This window comes from Gadus morhua, chromosome 22, assembly GCF_902167405.1.
Source record: "Gadus morhua chromosome 22, gadMor3.0, whole genome shotgun sequence".
In the NCBI taxonomy this organism is placed as follows: Eukaryota; Metazoa; Chordata; class Actinopteri; order Gadiformes; family Gadidae; genus Gadus; species Gadus morhua.
The window spans coordinates 18,905,838-18,923,527 of record NC_044069.1 but is presented as its reverse complement, the minus strand read 5'-3'; the positions used below and the strand labels follow the sequence as shown (position 1 = coordinate 18,923,527).

General features: G+C 44.5%; 1 protein-coding gene across 6 annotated transcripts; it reads left to right on the top strand.

Annotated features, from left to right (window-relative positions):
* The first annotated feature begins 1,147 nt into the window (after positions 1-1,147).
* asns (asparagine synthetase) lies at positions 1,148-17,338 on the top strand. 6 transcript variants are annotated; one of them, XM_030347284.1, is made up of 13 exons: positions 1,241-1,367; positions 3,321-3,386; positions 7,684-7,955; positions 9,200-9,437; positions 9,955-10,143; positions 10,420-10,521; positions 10,720-10,847; positions 10,944-11,070; positions 11,283-11,389; positions 12,723-12,823; positions 14,085-14,166; positions 14,788-14,943; positions 16,659-17,338. In XM_030347284.1, exons 3-13 carry the CDS (start codon positions 7,707-7,709, stop codon positions 16,872-16,874), a joined length of 1,695 nt encoding a protein of 564 aa, XP_030203144.1. In that variant the 5' UTR covers positions 1,241-1,367; positions 3,321-3,386; positions 7,684-7,706; the 3' UTR covers positions 16,875-17,338. The 6 variants fall into 6 exon arrangements, with proteins under 6 accessions (XP_030203139.1, XP_030203140.1, XP_030203144.1 ...); XM_030347281.1 differs by having other exon boundaries at positions 1,260-1,367; positions 3,262-3,386; XM_030347285.1 differs by having other exon boundaries at positions 1,260-1,371.
* Positions 17,339-17,690: the final 352 nt, after the last annotated feature.

Below are 17,690 nucleotides of genomic sequence, written 5' to 3'. Positions count from 1 at the left end.
AAGTGAGAGGAAAAGGTATAATAAGGGGAGAATGTTCATTTAAACTGATCTGATTCTGCTGACAAAATCGAGAGGGAGCAAGCCCAATCCACCCAGGCAGGGCCGCTGGATGGACAATTGCTCCTACGGCCTTTGGTGCTACGGCTCTGCATCCAGGTAATCATATATATTTTTTATTTATGCAGTAAATATCTAACAAGAGTGATAGATCTCTGGGTAGACTTACATAGATACCTGATATGGGGTGAGTACAATTTGGAATTATACTTTGCAGTGAGTTCTTGAATGGGGTTGTAATTGAACATCATAACCGTATAATAATATTGTTTTCTGTACGTTAAGGACACATCCTGAATATACCCCATTTATTTCCAGCAAGGAAGGCCAGAACCTGGGTCCATGATTGTGACCAGTACACGTTCTGCTACAAACTTACTTTATACCCCTCACCTATAGATATACCCTTAAGATCTGACTCCTGTCGTATTGCTTGGGACAGAGGTTCAATGAATAAATTGTTTTTTTATGTCCATTATAATAACTCAAAAAATATATAGGGATATGCTTCTCTTCTCCGTTAACGTTATGTTTATTTATTCTTTATACATTGTGTTTGAGAGATCGAAACAAAGTATTCAGCTCTATGGTAATTGGATAAGCACAAAAACATCAGCTCCGAATTAACCAGTAAATTAATTTAAATAATCCACACTTTAAGGGCAACACCTGTGCGCGTCCACGTGGGTGGCAACCGCTTCCTGTTTCAACAGCCGTTTTAACGTTTGTAACCGCCTCCCCTCTGGCGCCCTTCACTCATTGAAATGAATGGAGGCGACGAGTCCGCGCGGCGGTGTGAAAGCAGAGGTTCACGTGTAGCATATACCATGGACCTAGGCATATACTAACAATTGATATAACTATTGATGAAGGTGCTTGCACACCGCCGCGCGGACAACCGCCCTTATCACCGCCTCGCTGCCGGAGGGTTCAGCGCGGCGGTGTGAAGGGTCAGGCGTTTTCAAAAGCAGCTGCTGCTGCTGCTGTCGCCGAAAGTTTCACCACGGGGAAAGCTGAACTGTAGGGCAAAATCTGTGCGCGTTCACGTGGGCGGCAACCGCTTCTTGGTTTTCAGCCGCTTTTGTAACCGCCTCCCCTCTGCCGCCCTTCCCTCGTTGAAATGAATGGAGGCGGCGAGTTGCAAGCAGCTTTCATAGACCGAACGTGAACCCGTCATGTCTTATCGCGAGACTTCGAGACTGCGTAACCCACGTGTCGCTAGCTACTACTAACCAACGGCAGCGCGTTTTGAGTTCTGCTCTTTCTTGGTCCGCTTTAACCATTGACCGACTCACTACTGCCCGACACAGGTAGGTAAGAATCCTTTAATTCAGCTTTCATCCGCTTGACAACCCATACCATTCACCGCGATCTAACACCTCTTAATGTGGATACAATCAATGGGAATCTCTTAAAAAACTATAACATCATCATGCCGTCAGAAGTGATGAGGCTATACCGGCTGGGATCCACCTCACTTGGGCTCCTTTGACCCGGAAAGAATGTATAAGTGTTATATAAGTATAATATAAGTATTATTAAGTATAAGTTAGGATGTAGGAGCCTCTTGACAGAGGAGTGTTTTTTATATGTAGCCTACCGTAACCAGACTGATGGTGTAAGTTAGGTTGTAGGAGCCTCTTTACAGAGGAGTCGACTTTATATGTACCAGGCACAGCGGTATAAATAGGCTTATCTTGAATTTGGTAACCGAGCCCTCTACACGAGGACTATAGAAGACCCATCACTTGTGTTGTGAGCGACACGCCGGCCACATGGATCTGATGTGATATTGCATCAGATTCATGTAGAGTCGTATTACGGTAATGGCTGTTATGTGACGTTACAACTCAGGTCCGATTGAATAAAGATTGTTAAGGTTTAACTCGATTATTTGTTTCTCTTTTGTTTACCCGTACAGAGACATGGGGTAAAGCACGAGAAAGTATTTTGTGAGCACGAGAAACTATATTGTGAGCACGAGAAAGTATCTCGTGCGCATATCAATGGCAGTGTGTGTGAGTGAGTTCAGGGATTGAATGGACGAGAGAGGAGAGCGGGTGGTTGCGTGTCTGTTTAGTGAAATAGTAAACGAGTCTGGTTGTGTGTTAGAATAAAGTACCCAGCCTGTTAAAAATCGTTGGCCGGCGGCCGATTCATTCCGTCCTATAAGCAGACCCACTGCCGGTCAAAGTGAAGGGTGTTGTTACCCAGTGGCTGCAAGTGAGGGGTGGGGCTGTAGAGGCAGCTGGAGCTTGATTCCCAAATCATTCACAAAATTCACCTAAATCCACTCCAATTGAAATTAAATGAGATTATCAAATGGAATGACCCATTATAACTCATACCAAATGTACTTAATAAGCAAAAACTAGACCAAGTGATCTTGAAGGAGTTTTATTGACTCGTTCAGTGTGGGTTGAATATAAAACTTACGGAACACCACAGATTTGGGAATTGTAAACGGGCAGTTACTTAGTACAATTGTAAACCAACAGTTACTACAAGTGTAGTTAAATTCAAATAAGCAGCCCCACAGATTTCTGAATTGTAAATAGTCACTTACTGCAATTGTAATCAGGCAGTCCCTTGCTGCCAATGTAATTGAATGTAAAGTAGGTGGAACTATATGCAAATACGAATTCTGATATGAATGTTGAATTTTTTTGGGCAAAACCTTTCAAAGATCATGTAAAAAAATAAATAATAATAAATAATAATTTTTGTAAAGGAACTTTGCTCGTTTAGACTTCTGAGTGGCAAATCTCAATGACCCTTGTTGTGAAATCGAATGTCCCACTTGAGTATTTTCCTCCATGGCTCATAATTAGGGCAGGGTATCGTGGCCAATAATAATAATAATGGTAACAAAAAAAAGAAAACGGTCTCATGCCCTATGAATCGATATTGCAAAATGTAAATGAAATCGATCCAAAATCGATTAAATCAATTTTTCTTTTACCCAGCCCTACTCATAATGGTATAACATACCAATGAAATTATACATGATTGTAGAAAAGTAACTTGGAAAGGAATAAAAGGCCTGTTCCAAGTTCTACGGTAAATGTGAAAAAAATCTTGTAATTTCTGCATTCTCCAGTAGATAGATATGCCTTATAACAATTCATAATACAAAAATGTGAAAACAAATACATATAGGCTAGAATAAAGAAATATTCTGTTACTGCTTAACTCTATTGCCAGATGCTGTTGCGTTTCTTCTCCCATTGCCCTCTGTTTCTTCGGGGCTGGTTCCTGTACAGGTCCCCTATACTCCTCATCCCCAACCAGAGAGGGAACGGAGTCTGTCCCTGAGCCAAAACAAGCAAGTCAGTGTCCCCCTTGAAATTACTATATCAGAAACCAACTTGCTTGAGATAAAAAAAATAATCCAGAGAGAGAGAGAGAGAGAGAGAGAGAGAGAGAGAGAGAGAGAGAGAGAATTCATTAACAAAGTACAAAACATTCTTCCATCAGGTACAAAGAATAAAGATAAATAATGCTGTTCACAACAATAGTCGTGCCATAAAGCTTTTTGAATGGAATTGAAACTGGAGCGCCGTCCAAGTTTCAATCTTTCTTTCAATCCCTAACCCTAACCACTTCTAACCCAAACCAATACTACCCTGTTACGTCAACAATTTAGCCTGTTGAGCTAGTTTGTTAGCCAGATTTTTGCTTGCATGGGAATGCACCATGTTCTTTCCATTACATCATTAAAATATATCGTTTACCAAGGTACTTGGAAAATAATTAATGAAAAAAAATTCCCACTATATCGATGTTTAAAAATACATACTTTTCTTGCATCATCGATGGCATAAAACCTATGACTATTATAATGTAGCAGTTGGATGTGGATGTCCATTTCCTACAGGCTGCAGCCAGACATTATTGAACGAGCTGGGTTGACTTCGTCGTCGGTCTGTGAATGTGTGTATGAATGTGTGTAAATCGCTTTGAATTAAATCGTCTGCTAAATATAAATGTTTGCGTCAGCAGAAACTAGAATGTTATGGAATCTTCAGTAAACTGCCAACAGAGGAAGATCAGCCTCAAGGACATGAGAATTCTCAGGTTAATTTTCAGGTTAGCTAGCCATCTAGCTAACCAGCCTACACTGCTATCTACTTGAGCTGGATAGATTTAATGCTTCCTGCAGCTTATAAGCTCAAATATAAATTAACCTCATTATTTGATAGTGCACTTGGAGATGAGAAAGGCAATTATGTTATTTGTTTTACAGTTTGACAGCCAGTTTGACTGGATATAACACATCCTGTCTTTCACAGAAGCCTTCCACAACACTGGTTTACGTTTCATGCAGATCATTTCCTTTGCGGTATACCTAGATCTGAGACGAGTGTGAAGCACATACGTAGACGCTTACATCACGTAAATGTGGATTTTTTGTGGTTTAGGCCAAGGAGGGACCATGAATCAAGGCAAGGGCGCAGACTGGCGCCCTTGGTTTGGATGTCGAAGAGTATACTTACAAGCCTTTTGACACCACAAAAAGACAATTACATGCGTTCGAAGCAGTGTGGACCGTTCAGTGTTTTTTGCGGAAACTGCCAGAAACCTACAAATTCACACCTGCTGTCTATTAATCAGGTGTGACTCATGTGCATGCAGCAACAGATGGGAAGTTTATTTGGCAATAAACTGCTGTACTGGTACTGCGACTGTATATCTGGATGTAGTCTCTGATCAGGGTCCAGATTAATAAATGTTGCACTGGATCTGAAAGACTGTAAACCTGGAGTCCGAAACCTGGGGTCAGATTAATATATGATGTTGCACATGAAATGCCCTCGGGTTTCAATGCAGAATTCCAGACGCATAAAAAACCTCAGAAGTGAGAATATTCATATATCCACCCACTACAACTACGCGTTGTATGAAGTCGCTGTGATCCTGCTAGGGCTGATCTTGGACAAATAGCTTTTAGTGTTCATTCAAGGCAAGGCAAGGCAACTTTATTTATATAGCACTTTTCATACACAAGGCAGACTCAAAGTGCTTCACATATAAACATTGTGATACAATAAAATAATAGATAAGTAAAAGAAAACATATGCAAGAAATGAGTAAAATAGAAAGTGCAATGTATTTAAAAGAAAAATAAATTGAAAGTTTAAAAGGCCTTTTAGTAAGTAAAATTGAAAGTGCAATGTATTTAAGATCAGATCAACAGTCTCTCTGGAACCCAAGTCGGGACTACAACCCGACCTAAAGGACAATATTCTAGGACTCTAGCCCAGACCAAAGGCCTTATTCAACAAAACTCAGGACTCTAACCCTTATACAAACAAACTCAGGACTCTAACCCTTATACAAACAAACTCAGGACTCTAACCCTTATACAAATACAAACTCAGGACTCTAACCCTTATACAATTAGTAGGACTCTAACCCAGCTTCTAGGACTCTAGCCCAGACCAAAGGCCTTATTCAACAAAACTCAGGACTCTAACCCTTATACAAACTCAGGACTCTAACCCTTACAAACTCAGGACTCTAACCCTTACACAAATACAAACTCAGGACTCTAACCCTTATACAAATACAAACTCAGGACTCTAACCCTTATACAAACAAACTCAGGACTCTAACCATTATACAACCTTTCTCTCTGGTATCAGATCATGTATTTTTCTGGTAAAAATAGAAAATAAAGGGAAAGTTAAAAAGGCATTTTAGTAAAATAAAGGTAAAGTATTTAAGATTTAGCAGAAAGCTAAAGCAAACATAAAAGTCTTCAATCTTGTTTTAAAGGTGCTCAGAGTTGGGCCAAGTCTTAAATCCTCAGGGAGTTTATTCCAGCTATTTGTTGCATAGTAACTAAATCCTGCTTGCCCATGTTTCGTGTTTACTCTGGGGATAATTAACAGATTGGTCTCAGAAGATCTTAGTGTTCCAGAAGGCTTATGTAGTGGAAGCATATCAGTTCAATATTTTGGGCCTAAACCATGTAGGGATTTATAGGTGACCGTGCAAGATGTTCCATCGGTGCAAGATGTTCAGACCAATGGAACATCTTGCATGGTCACCTGAACATCAACCCACAACGTCATCAATAACTGTCCTATGTCTGCCTTTAATCGTTTCTTTGGATTTTGTTAGATTTTCTGTTTATTTCTGTTTATGTTCTTTGGTGATATCTTGCCGCATGGTTCAGGAGGTTCAATGATTCATAAGATAAATTGAAATGAAGGTTGAATGATTGACACAGTGAGACATAGTAATGTAAATACATTATGATGAGTAGCCTGGTAATGGAAACAGCCTGTTGGAGGTATGGAGTCCACCACCATCAGCCATGTGGTGTCTGGGTCAGGGTGAGGGGTCCGCCTGACTCGGCGCTACCTTTGTTTCCACTGCGGTGGACCGGACCAACATCAGAACTCAAAGGCAGGTGCAGCCAGTGTCCCAAACACAATCGGCGCCAACAGCTTTTGATACTTTGCCATGGATTTACTTTCCCTTTTGTAACACAAATACAAAGAGTTCCTAGGACAATATTCGGTCAATTATGGGAATCGCAGGGTGTGCTAATAATATAAGCTAAAACCTAAAGTAACCTCATTATTTGATAGTGCACTTGGAGATAAATGCAATTATGTTATTTGTTTTACAGTTTGACAGCCAGTTTGACTGGACATAACACATCCTGTCTTTCACAGAAGCCGTCCACAACTGTGGTTTACGTTTCATACAGATCATTTCCTTGACGGTATACCTAGATATCTGAGACGAGTGTGAAGCACATACGTAGACGCCCACAACACGTAAATCTGGATATTCCGGTTTAAGCCAATGAGGGACCTTGAATCAAGGCAGTCATACATATTCATGATGAGATTCAGTCAATTTTGTCAAACGACAACACAAGGAAGAACAAATGCTGCGAGCAAAATAGCCAACTGCTAAGCTTACGTCAACCAACCTGAAGATATCAATGAATTTGTCGACGAAGATAAAACGGATGTTTTATCTTCATTATGGTGTGCCGGCATGCTATCGTTAGTTAAGGGCCTATCAGACAGGATACATTCCACAGCTTTCAGATATATGTTGTGTTTGAGCTGGTGTTTCCCTCATCAGCTTGACATTTCACATCAATTTTTTCCAGTTTGGAGAACTGTAAACAGCCAGCCTTGTGACGCTTTCGGCTTTCCATTGAACATCCCACTTGAATTTCGACTGGCTCCCTTGGTTGGGATGTCGAAGAGTTTACTTACAGGCCCGTTGACATCACAAAAAGACAGTTACCTGCGTTCGAAGCAGTGTGGAATGTACAGTGTTTTGCGGAAACTGGCAAAACCATACAAATTCACACCTGCTTCTCTTAATCTGGTGTGAAATTATTACTATCTTGGTAACTGATTTGCACGTTTATGTTGCAAGTTTATCTCGTTCCACCTCTTCTCCCAAACCTGTCGTACCAGTGGGGAAGAGTCAACCTGCACAAACAACACATGACATCTTTATGACGGTTAAGAGTGTGTGTGTGCGTGCGCGCGCGCTACTAATGCATATTCGATGAGATGGGTACTTTATTTATTCCTGACGGGGAAACATGTATGCTATTGTCCTCACTGTATTCTCCCTCTCTCTTCTCAGCCGGACTCCCTCCCAGCCCCAACATGTGTGGTATCTGGGCTTTATTCGGCAGCGATGAGTGCCTGTCTGTCCAGTGCACCAGCGCCATGAAGATCTCTCACCGGGGGCCCGACGCCTTCCGCTTCGAGAACGTCAATGGTTTCAACAACTGCTGCTTCGGCTTCCACCGGCTGGCCATCGTGGACCAGCTGCATGGCATGCAGCCCCTGCGCGTCAAGAAGTTCCCCTACCTGTGGCTGTGCTACAACGGGGAGATCTACAACTTCCAAGCGGTAGGCCCCGGACCCTGTAGTTGGTTTACACTGAATCAACACCGTCAGATGTGGGCTCAGACCCTGGTGCAGTATTCATGTAGAGGTACCTTCTCAGGCCAGGCACTTAACTAGTTAAATGAGTTGCTACAAATTCTCTGTTACATAAAAGAAGCAGACCCAAGTGTTATGAGCAACACCTGTGTTGAGTCCTGAGATGACGACTTTAGGAAAGGGTTTTGTTCTATAGTGCAGTTCTATTAAAGGGTTTAGTTCTATAGTGCAGCTCTATGTAAAGGGTTTTGTTCTATAGTGCAGTTCTATTAAAGGGTTTAGTTCTATAGTGCAGCTCTATGTAAAGGGTTTTGTTCTATAGTGCAGTTCTATTAAAGGATTTAGTTCTATAGTGCAGCTCTATGTAAAGAGTTTTGTTCTATAGTGCAGTTCTATTAAAGGGTTTAGTTCTATAGTGCAGCTCTATGTAAAGGGTTTTCTATAGTGCAGTTCTATTAAAGGGTTTAGTTCTATAGTGCAGCTCTATGTAAAGGGTTTTGTTCTATAGTGCAGTTCTATTAAAGGGTTTAGTTATATAGTGCAGCTCTATGTAAAGGGTTTTGTTCTATAGTGCAGTTCTATTAAAGGGTTTAGTTCTATAGGGCAGCTCTATGTAAAGGGTTTTGTTCTATAGTGCAGTTCTATTAAAGGGTTTTGTTCTATAGTGCAGCTCTATGTAAAGGGTTTTGTTCTATAGTGCAGCTCTATGTAAAGGGTTTTGTTCTATAGTGCAGCTCTATGTAAAGGGTTTTGTTCTATAGTGCAGTTCTATTAAAGGGTTTAGTTCTATAGTGCAGCTCTATGTAAAGGGTTTTGTTCTATAGTGCAGTTCTATTAAAGGGTTTAGTTCTATAGTGCAGCTCTATGTAAAGGGTTTTGTTCTATAGTGCAGTTCTATTAAAGGGTTTAGTTCTATAGTGCAGCTCTATGTAAAGGGTTTTGTTCCATAGTCCACCTCTATTAAAGGGTTTTGTTCTATAGTGCAGCTCTATGTAAAGGGTTTTGTTCTATAGTCCAGCTCTATGTAAAGGGTTTTGTTCTATAGTCCACCTCTATGTAAAGGGTTTGGTTCTACAGTGCAGCTCTATGTGAAGGGTTTGGTTCTACAGTGCAGCTCTATGTGAAGGGTTTGGTTCTATAGTGCAGCCCTATCCATTAGCTCCTATATGTTGGCCTCTGTTAACAGCGTTCTCTGTTCCCCATATCTTCAGCTTGGGAAGAAGTTTGCCTTTGACTACCAGACGGAGATGGACGGCGAGGTGCTGCTCCACCTCTACCAGAGCTTCGGCGTGCAGAAGATGGCATCCCTCCTGGACGGGGTGTTCGCCTTCGTCCTGCTAGACACGGCCAACAGGAAGGTGTTCCTGGGCAGGGACACCTACGGCGTGCGGCCCATGTTCAAGCTGTCCACCGACAACGGCTTCATGGCCGTTAGCTCGGAGGCCAAAGGTACGCGGAGGGGTGGGACGTCGCCCTGTGGCTCCTCCCACTGAGCGTCTCTCAGACTCTATAGAGACTCTACACAGCTTCGTCACTCCCAGATATGTAGAATCGTAGTTCCAGCGTGACACGAGTGGATGCTAGTTCCTTCATTTTACGTTTACATTCATTTAGTCTTATTCAGTCTGCCAGTAGGTCTTTTGGTTTTGATTAGTTTCACCATTGGTCTGGTTAAGGTGTACTGTTCCCGGCCTATGCTCCGTGATTGGTCGTGCTCATATGTCAGTCATGACCACTTCCTGACAAGTAGGCTGTCTGCGGAAAAAAAATTTTTGGCCCAGTGCTGTGTCCCAGATTTTCCAACGGCTGACTGCGAGACTAGTGAAATGTACTACTACTATACTCTACTGATACTAATAGTCTGGGAGACGTCTACATCGTCGATGGTGAACTCTGATAAAGGCACCACCGTAGCCATTGCAATGTGCTGGCTAACCCTCCTAAATTACATGTTTCCCCTCTCCAGGCCTTACTGACCTCAGCCACGCCATGCCTACCAATGCCAAAATAATTCCCTTCCTGCCGGGCCACTTCGAGACCTTCGACCTCAAGACCACGGGCAAGGTGGAGTTGCTGGAGTGCAGCAGTGGTCGCTTCCACTGCTGCACCCAGGAGCCTGCCCACTCCCTGTACGACTCCGCGGAGGTCGTCTCCGGTAGGCCCCCTCGGACTTCTCCCCCATCCCCCCCCCCCTAGACCCCTAGCTGGTCCCCCCAAGACCCCTCAGACCCCCAGCTTTGGCCGCCCCTCTTAGATATTTATAGATATATTCAACAACAGCTGTTAATGTTTATAGTTTGTGTACAATGTTGTATTCTTTTTTTATGTTTTTGTGACCAATGTTCATTATGAATACGTGCTCCTTTACAGTTCCTCCTACATTAATTGCCGAGATAGATTACAAGGTAACATTTTGAACGGTGTTTCCCAGGTTTTGACGAGGAAACAGTGAAGCGCAACATCAGAGTGCTCTTTGAGAGCGCCGTACGCAAACGCCTGATGGCCCAGAGGAGGATCGGATGTCTCCTCTCAGGTGAGCCGCTGCTGTTCAGTACAAGGAGGATAGTATTACTTTGTGATAAATTCAACTTTATACATCTTAAATATACAGTTAATGGCTAAACATGCTAGACTCTGCATCATGGCTTTCTGCACCATCAATTAATCAATCAATTTCCAACTCGGATAAACTGGAAGTTAACATCAAATCCCAATGTGTGACGAAAACCAGGTGGTCTGGACTCCAGTTTGGTCGCTGCCACGCTGGTGAAGCTGGCCAAAGAGGAGAAGCTGACCTACCGCATCCAGACCTTTGCCATCGGGGCAGAAGACAGCCCAGACGCCATGGCGGCCCGCAAGGTGAAGCCCGCCACCCTCCCTCAGACACAGGCCTCACGGAAACCCTTTGCTATGGCAGATACCATCAACGTGTGTGTGTGTGTGTGTGTGTCTCAGGTAGCCGCACACATCGGCAGTGAGCACCACGAGATCAGCTTCACGGCGGAGGAGGGCATCCGAGTGGCGGAGGACGTCATCCTCCACCTGGAAACCTACGACATCACCACCGTGCGTGCCTCCATCGGTGAGTGGGTGTTCTCCACGGTTCACAACCCTGCAAGTCTTATAGCGCGCCCCGGTACAGAGAAGTAGCAGACCTGTGTTATGGGCGACTTCTGGGTTTACCTACACTGCCTGCCATGTGTACATTTCTATATAGAAAGCCTTTAATAATGGATATGCCATAAGTAGACGCATTCCTGACCTGTTCCCGGTGTCTTCTTCCTGCGCCCACAGGGATGTACCTCGTGTCCAAGTACATCCGAGAGAAGTCTGAAAGTGTGGTGGTGTTCTCTGGGGAGGGGTCGGACGAGCTCACCCAGGGATACATCTACTTCCACAAGGTTGGTCCTGAACACACGGCCTGATACTGCCGACCAACAGGCCCCGGGAAGCCATAGGATAGACCTGCAGCCAATGGGAGCGTGTGCGACAAATCAGCTGCAGGCATCTTGTTTGTTCACAGCGCTTCAACAGGGCGCTGCACGGTCAGAGAGATTGCAGATAGGTCTGGTTCCCGGGCTGGCACTCTTGTGTTTTTAGATTAACTACATACTGTTATAGAGGTTCTAGTAATGTTGATCGGGGCTTGATGAAGCCTGCCTCATTTCCTGTCAGAGAAATGTAGGAGATTTGTTTACTTCGAATTTAAAAGTATTTATTTCTTGAAAATACATGAGCATCTTCAGTGTGGGGACACGGGTAAGTTGTCGTTGTGCACAGTTTGGTGAGGTTCCTGAAAGTTCAGAAACATTACAAATGAGTCATGGGTAGCTATTACACCAAAACATTAGACAACCTCTAGGTGGTAGTAGAGGCTCATTAACAAGTAAAGAACAGCGAAGATAAAGTGAGATGTTCACCTGGCCGATTTTCACGCGGCGACATTCAGTCCGTGACAGAGGTGAAGGTAAACATAACGGGAATAGTTTAAATAAACCAAATTTCCAGTTTCCAGTTGGTCTGGAGGGGCGTCTGGCAAGTATAGTTAAGACAAACTTCAGCACTTGGTCAAAACACGCACTGCTACAATGTTCGCACACGCTGAACAACAAATAAAGGCTTGATAACGACAGGAGTGTCAAGCCTGTCGCACATCCGCATGTATGCACATCCGCATGTATGCACATCCGCATGTATGCACATACGCATGTATGCACATGCATACTGGGGTATGGTTTAGCGAGATTCTAATGAGCACACCCACTTACGGCAGGGGAGTTTATGCTCACCGTGTTATCAAAGCAACCTATATTTACCAACCACCGTGCCAGGAAACATCGGCTTGGCCGCCGACTGCTGAAGATGAATGATTAATACAAAAGATAACGATAATTATAGGTCTGTGAATGTAGTTTACCACAATGGATGCAGTAAGAGGACTACGTGAAGGAGAATTTAAGTACATAAAATTCATGAAATTGGAAAAGCAACTGCTTCAATATTTACAGGTTAAAAAATTGACCATGGTGCGATTAACATTAATGTCACTTTCTACAAAACGGACCTTGACAATATATTCCAGAAGCTCTATTTTGTGCTAAAAATAAATTCCAGTCTGCAAGAAGCTTCCCCTTGGAAACAACCGACCGCCTTGTTACTTCAATGATGGTCGACCGCTTCTTTCCTCCAGGCTCCTAACCCCGACTCACTGGACCTTTACACTGTGTCCTCCAGGCTCCTAACCCCAAGGCGGCAGCAGAGGAAAGCGTGCGACTCCTGGAGGAGCTCTACTTGTTTGACAACCTGCGAGCCGACCGCACAACCGCTGCACACGGGTAACACACGGGTAACACACGGGACACGCACGGGACACGCGCGGCTCACACGCGGGACACGCGCGGCTCACACACGGGACACGCGCGGCTCACACACGGGACACGCATGGGACACGCGCGGCTCACACGCAGCTCACACGGCTCACACACGGGTCACTGGATCCCCTCTGTTTCCATACGGTTCCTAGTGATGCTCTATTGAGGGTATCGCCACATGCATCACGCAACATGGTGCACCCCTAATTAATACCCATAATGCAATGCACCTTTCCCCCCCGATGCCTAACGGTTCCATTCAGACACCAGTTAGCTCCAGACATGTATGGGCGTGTTTTGGGGTCATAAAGCAGGCGACGGGTCTTGGAGGTCCCCCCTGACAGATGGTTTTCACAGAGAAACAGTATTTGCCGACCCTGTATACAGACCCACACACGGGTCATGGTAGGACCCCCTCAGCTGCTGCTCAGTGCCTACGGAGTGTGTTTGCTTCTTTGAGCCACCAGGGCCCCCGGTAGGAGACCGGTCCTCAGTCGTTGAGACCCGGGCCACTCAAATAAACCAAGACCTGTGGGTCTAGTGTGATTAGTGTACAAACTCTCCTTATGCCGGTTCCCTGGTTAGTGTGCTATGGAGTCTTCACTATGAAGGGAACAGCAACCAGGACCCTCCCCTTTACAGAGTAGCGGAAGACACTTAAAAAATAACCATCTGTGTTTGTCCACCAGGGGTCAGTCTTTACAAACTCTCCATCAGATGTTCCCCGGCCTTCAAGGCCTCACACATGATTCTGACTGAAAACATACCAGACATACTGAAAACAAAGTGAATGAGTGAATCTATTCTGTTTAATTAATAATTAATTATTAATTAATTAATAATTAATTAATGATGAACATGATGCAGTATGGATGAGTGGTTTATTACAGGGCAGACAGTTGATGACTTGCATTTAGAAATGATGGAACCATTGAGTCACGACTCAAACTACACGGTAAAGATCCTACAAACAATATGATCCGTAACCCATTGGGGCCTTTTTTTAGACTGTGAATGAGTCGTAATTCGATCGGAGTGAATTAGAGGGGAAATTACATCCTCAGGGGGGAAATGGAATATAATCTTTATTAATCTTTAGAGTGGGGAGGGGGGGGTAAAAACTCATACCGTTTTGTTATTGCAAAGGAATATTGGAAAAGGAATATTAAGCTTGTTAATAATGAGTTGATGTTCCAATAATGTCCTGGTTGTGTTTCCTCTACAGGCTGGAGCTGAGGGTGCCTTTCCTGGACCATAGGTTCACATCCTACTTCCTGTCCCTGCCAGAGGAGATGCGGACCCCCAAGGTCAGTGTCACGTCAACCCCCAATACTAACAGAGGGAAGGCTGCAGTGGTTAGTGCAGTCAGGGGCCGGCCCTCCCCAGGAGGGCCGGTCATTCATCTGTGGTTAGGCTGTGTTACTCGGCCTGTCGTTGTCTTCCCATTGCATTGCACCTTCATTTGGTGTTGAACCTTCACACAAAATCTGCTGTGATGAACCTTTTTATATCCCTCATAAATGAATATAAACCCATACCAACTGGCTGTTTTAAGATCTTTAATATGTAGTCTGATGTTGAATACATAACATACAGTTGGCCATATAAAGTATTATAATTCAGCCAATGTTTACTCCGGTGCCTTGTGTTGACACACAAATAAGGTAATCCTAATTTATTTTTACTATGCCAGCTACCCCCTTGTATTCCTAAATTAGACTTCATTTTTGCAGATTTTTCCATAATCCTTTTCCAAACAAAGATTAGTTGATTGTAGGTTTCACATTTACAAGATTAACTGTGTGTGTGTGTGTGTGTGTGTGTGTGTGTGTGTGTGTGTGTGTGTGTGTGTGTGTGTGTGTGTGTGTGTGTGTGTGTGTGTGTGTGTGTGTGTGTGTGTGTGTGTGTGTGTGTGTGTGTGTGCGCAGAACGGCGTGGAGAAGCACCTCCTCCGGGACTCCTTCAAGGGCCTGGGTCTGATCCCCGACGAAATCCTGTGGAGGAGGAAGGAGGCGTTCAGCGACGGGATGACCTCCGTGAAGAAGTCTCTGTACACCAGCCTGCAGGAGCACATGGAGGGCCAGGTGAGCTTCTCTCCACCCAGGGTCCTACTGGGCCTCCCTTATGCCTCCGCACGGTGTTTATCAGACATTAGGCTGGTTGTGGGTTTGAAACCGGAATAGACCCTTTACACAAGGGCTTCACCTTAGGTTCAAAACAGGGGATGTCATCACATGACTTATAGGGCTGCTGCACCCAGGTACGAGGGTACAACAGAGCTCGTTTTTTTTTTCCACATCAACAGTGAAAGTAACACCTGGATGGTTCCTTTTCAAATGCGTGTGCTAGGGATGTGCATTTCTGGCAAAAATACTATTCGATATTCGCTGAGAAGTATTCGCATAATATTCGAAAATCAGTCAATGAAGAACCCCCGCACGCAGCTCGGATACACGCACACACACAATGACACAGGGAGAGGCTTTTATGATTTGTATGAAATCAATCTGTTTATTTTAACAACTGTGCCATCAACATTCAACATCAAAATTATTTCAACGTGGGATTAGGCAGATAGGCCTACATGCGCCGAAAACGGATCGCTATTTATTTCTTTATTTTACTGAACACAGCCTGCATGACCGTGAACTAGACGCGTCAAAAAAATAACCTCACAGTGTCTTTTTACAATTAATTTGTTACCAGCATTCTAGTGTTGCAGAGAAAAATCAGCAGAGAAATAGTCCGCCAAAGACGTTGACGTTGCTTAGCAACCGAGAACGCTATTCACCACCGGAAGTTGTGAAGGCCCATGCATTGAGAAGAGCCGTGTAATAAATAACGATAGTCACATTCATTATTCGATATTCTACGTGACTCAGACTATTCGACGATCGTTGCCCATCCCTAGCGTGTGCATGTTAAAGGGCTGTACGTAGACACGCAGAGCCCTCTCCATAGCCGGAGAGCATCCAATATTTTTTAACTATCTGTCGACGCCATGGACCTATTGGTCGACGCAACGGATACGGCAAGGGCTGTGATTGGTCCTCTAACATTCATTTCCGGAATCACTTCTCCGGTTTGACTTTGCACCTTAATAACTTTGTACAAACTTTACTTTGCACCTTAAGGACCAATAAAACACAAAATAAGATTTGAAAAGCTTTGGAAGTTTAATTACAACACTGCTTACATGGTTTGTAGTCAACATATTAGATGGATCGGGCGGCGAATTGCATTACGTATCCGACATCCCAACGGAGAGCTGCTGAGGGGTCTCCGTAGTTACGGAGTCGGATTAGAGTCGGAGTAGTATACTTTGGCTGAACGGTCCGGGTGGTACTCCGACTTCAAGTTTCAAATTTCGCATCGCAAAACAAGCCTTTACATTCGCCATATTAACGCTATGACATTTACGTACCGCGATACACCTCTGTACCCGCTCCGAAATGCCTTTACCTTGACGGTTTGGTACAAATACGTGTACCGTTAACACCCCTAGTAGTACTGTCACCAGGTACGCAGTAGTACCGTCACCAGGTACGCAATAGTACTGTCAAAAAAGTAGTACTGTTCACAGTAGTACAGTATTACTGTCATCAGGTTGGCAGTAGTACGGCCACCAGGGTAGCATCATCTTATGTTATCACTAGAAAAGCGTTTGAATAAGGCCCAATCCCTCCCCCTTCAAAACGAGGGGGAGGGGTAAGGGGAAGGGGTAAGGGGTAAAAATGGGATTGGGCCTTAGAGAAGATATGGGGCCTCTTTAACACGGTGTGGATGACCCTCCCCTCAGGTGAACGACGCCCAGCTGGAGAAAGCCCACAAGACCTTCGCCCACAACCCGCCCAAGACCAAAGAGGCCTACTACTACCGGCAGGTGTTTGAGAAGCACTTCCCGGGCCGTGCCCAGTGGCTGCCCCACTACTGGATGCCCCGCTGGATCAAAGCCACCGACCCCTCCGCAAGAACCCTGGCCATCTACACGCCGGACAAGGAGCAGGATCAGTAACCAGGACCAGTCACCACTCACCAGGCCCAGTAACCAGGACCAGTCACCACTCACCAGGCCCAGTAACCAGGACCAGTCACCTCTCACCAGGCCCAGTAACCAGGACCAGTTGTCCATCCGTTCCCCCCCCCCACCCATTCAATTTGTTAGCTTGTTCCATATTTAGATAGTGCTTATGTAAGTGTCAGACACCTAGCAGCAGCCTGCTAGACGTCATCTATCCTGGTACGACGGCAGCATGAAGTCTACCCGTTCCTCAGAGCGAGCCTTCTGTATGTATGGTAAGCTGGTCTGGGACATGGGCATAAGTTATTATTGGGGAGGACCTTGGTCTCAGCTCGGACTCCGTTCTGACTCTGTAGGTGTTAAGTGATTACTGCTTTGAAATGTTGACGGTTATCTGAATCTTAATTTAAAACAAACACTGGAAGACTGGTTTTATTAAAAGTGCTTTTTCCTGGCTGTTCCTGGTTTTTACGTGAGTGATTCTGAATCCTGAGTTGTGTCACGGTGCTTGAGCCATCAGTCTATTCCTGCTCTTCATCATCCATACTCCGTATTCCAATTACAATCAGGGCATTTAGCAGACGCTTTTATCCAAAGCGACTTACATCGGTTAATACACACATTGACACACCGACGGCAGAGTCGACCATGCAAGGCGACAGCCAGCTCGTCAGGAGCAGTTAGTGTTAAGTGTCTACTTAAGTGTGAACTTAGCAACCTTTCAGTTACAAGACAACTACTCTACCTCCTGGTGCGTTTTAGTATTCTCTGTGAACCGACTCGGACCTCGGATGTGACGTCACGCCCACA

Excerpts from the sequence above, each read along its gene's own strand:
- asns (XM_030347279.1), top strand. The coding sequence starts at position 7,707 with ATGTGTGGTATCTGGGCTTTATTCGGCAGCGATGAGTGCCTGTCTGTC. Across the intron at positions 7,956-9,199 it reads AGATCTACAACTTCCAAGCG|CTTGGGAAGAAGTTTGCCTT; the intron begins GTAGGCCCCGGA and ends CCATATCTTCAG. Across the intron at positions 10,848-10,943 it reads ACGCCATGGCGGCCCGCAAG|GTAGCCGCACACATCGGCAG; the intron begins GTGAAGCCCGCC and ends TGTGTGTCTCAG.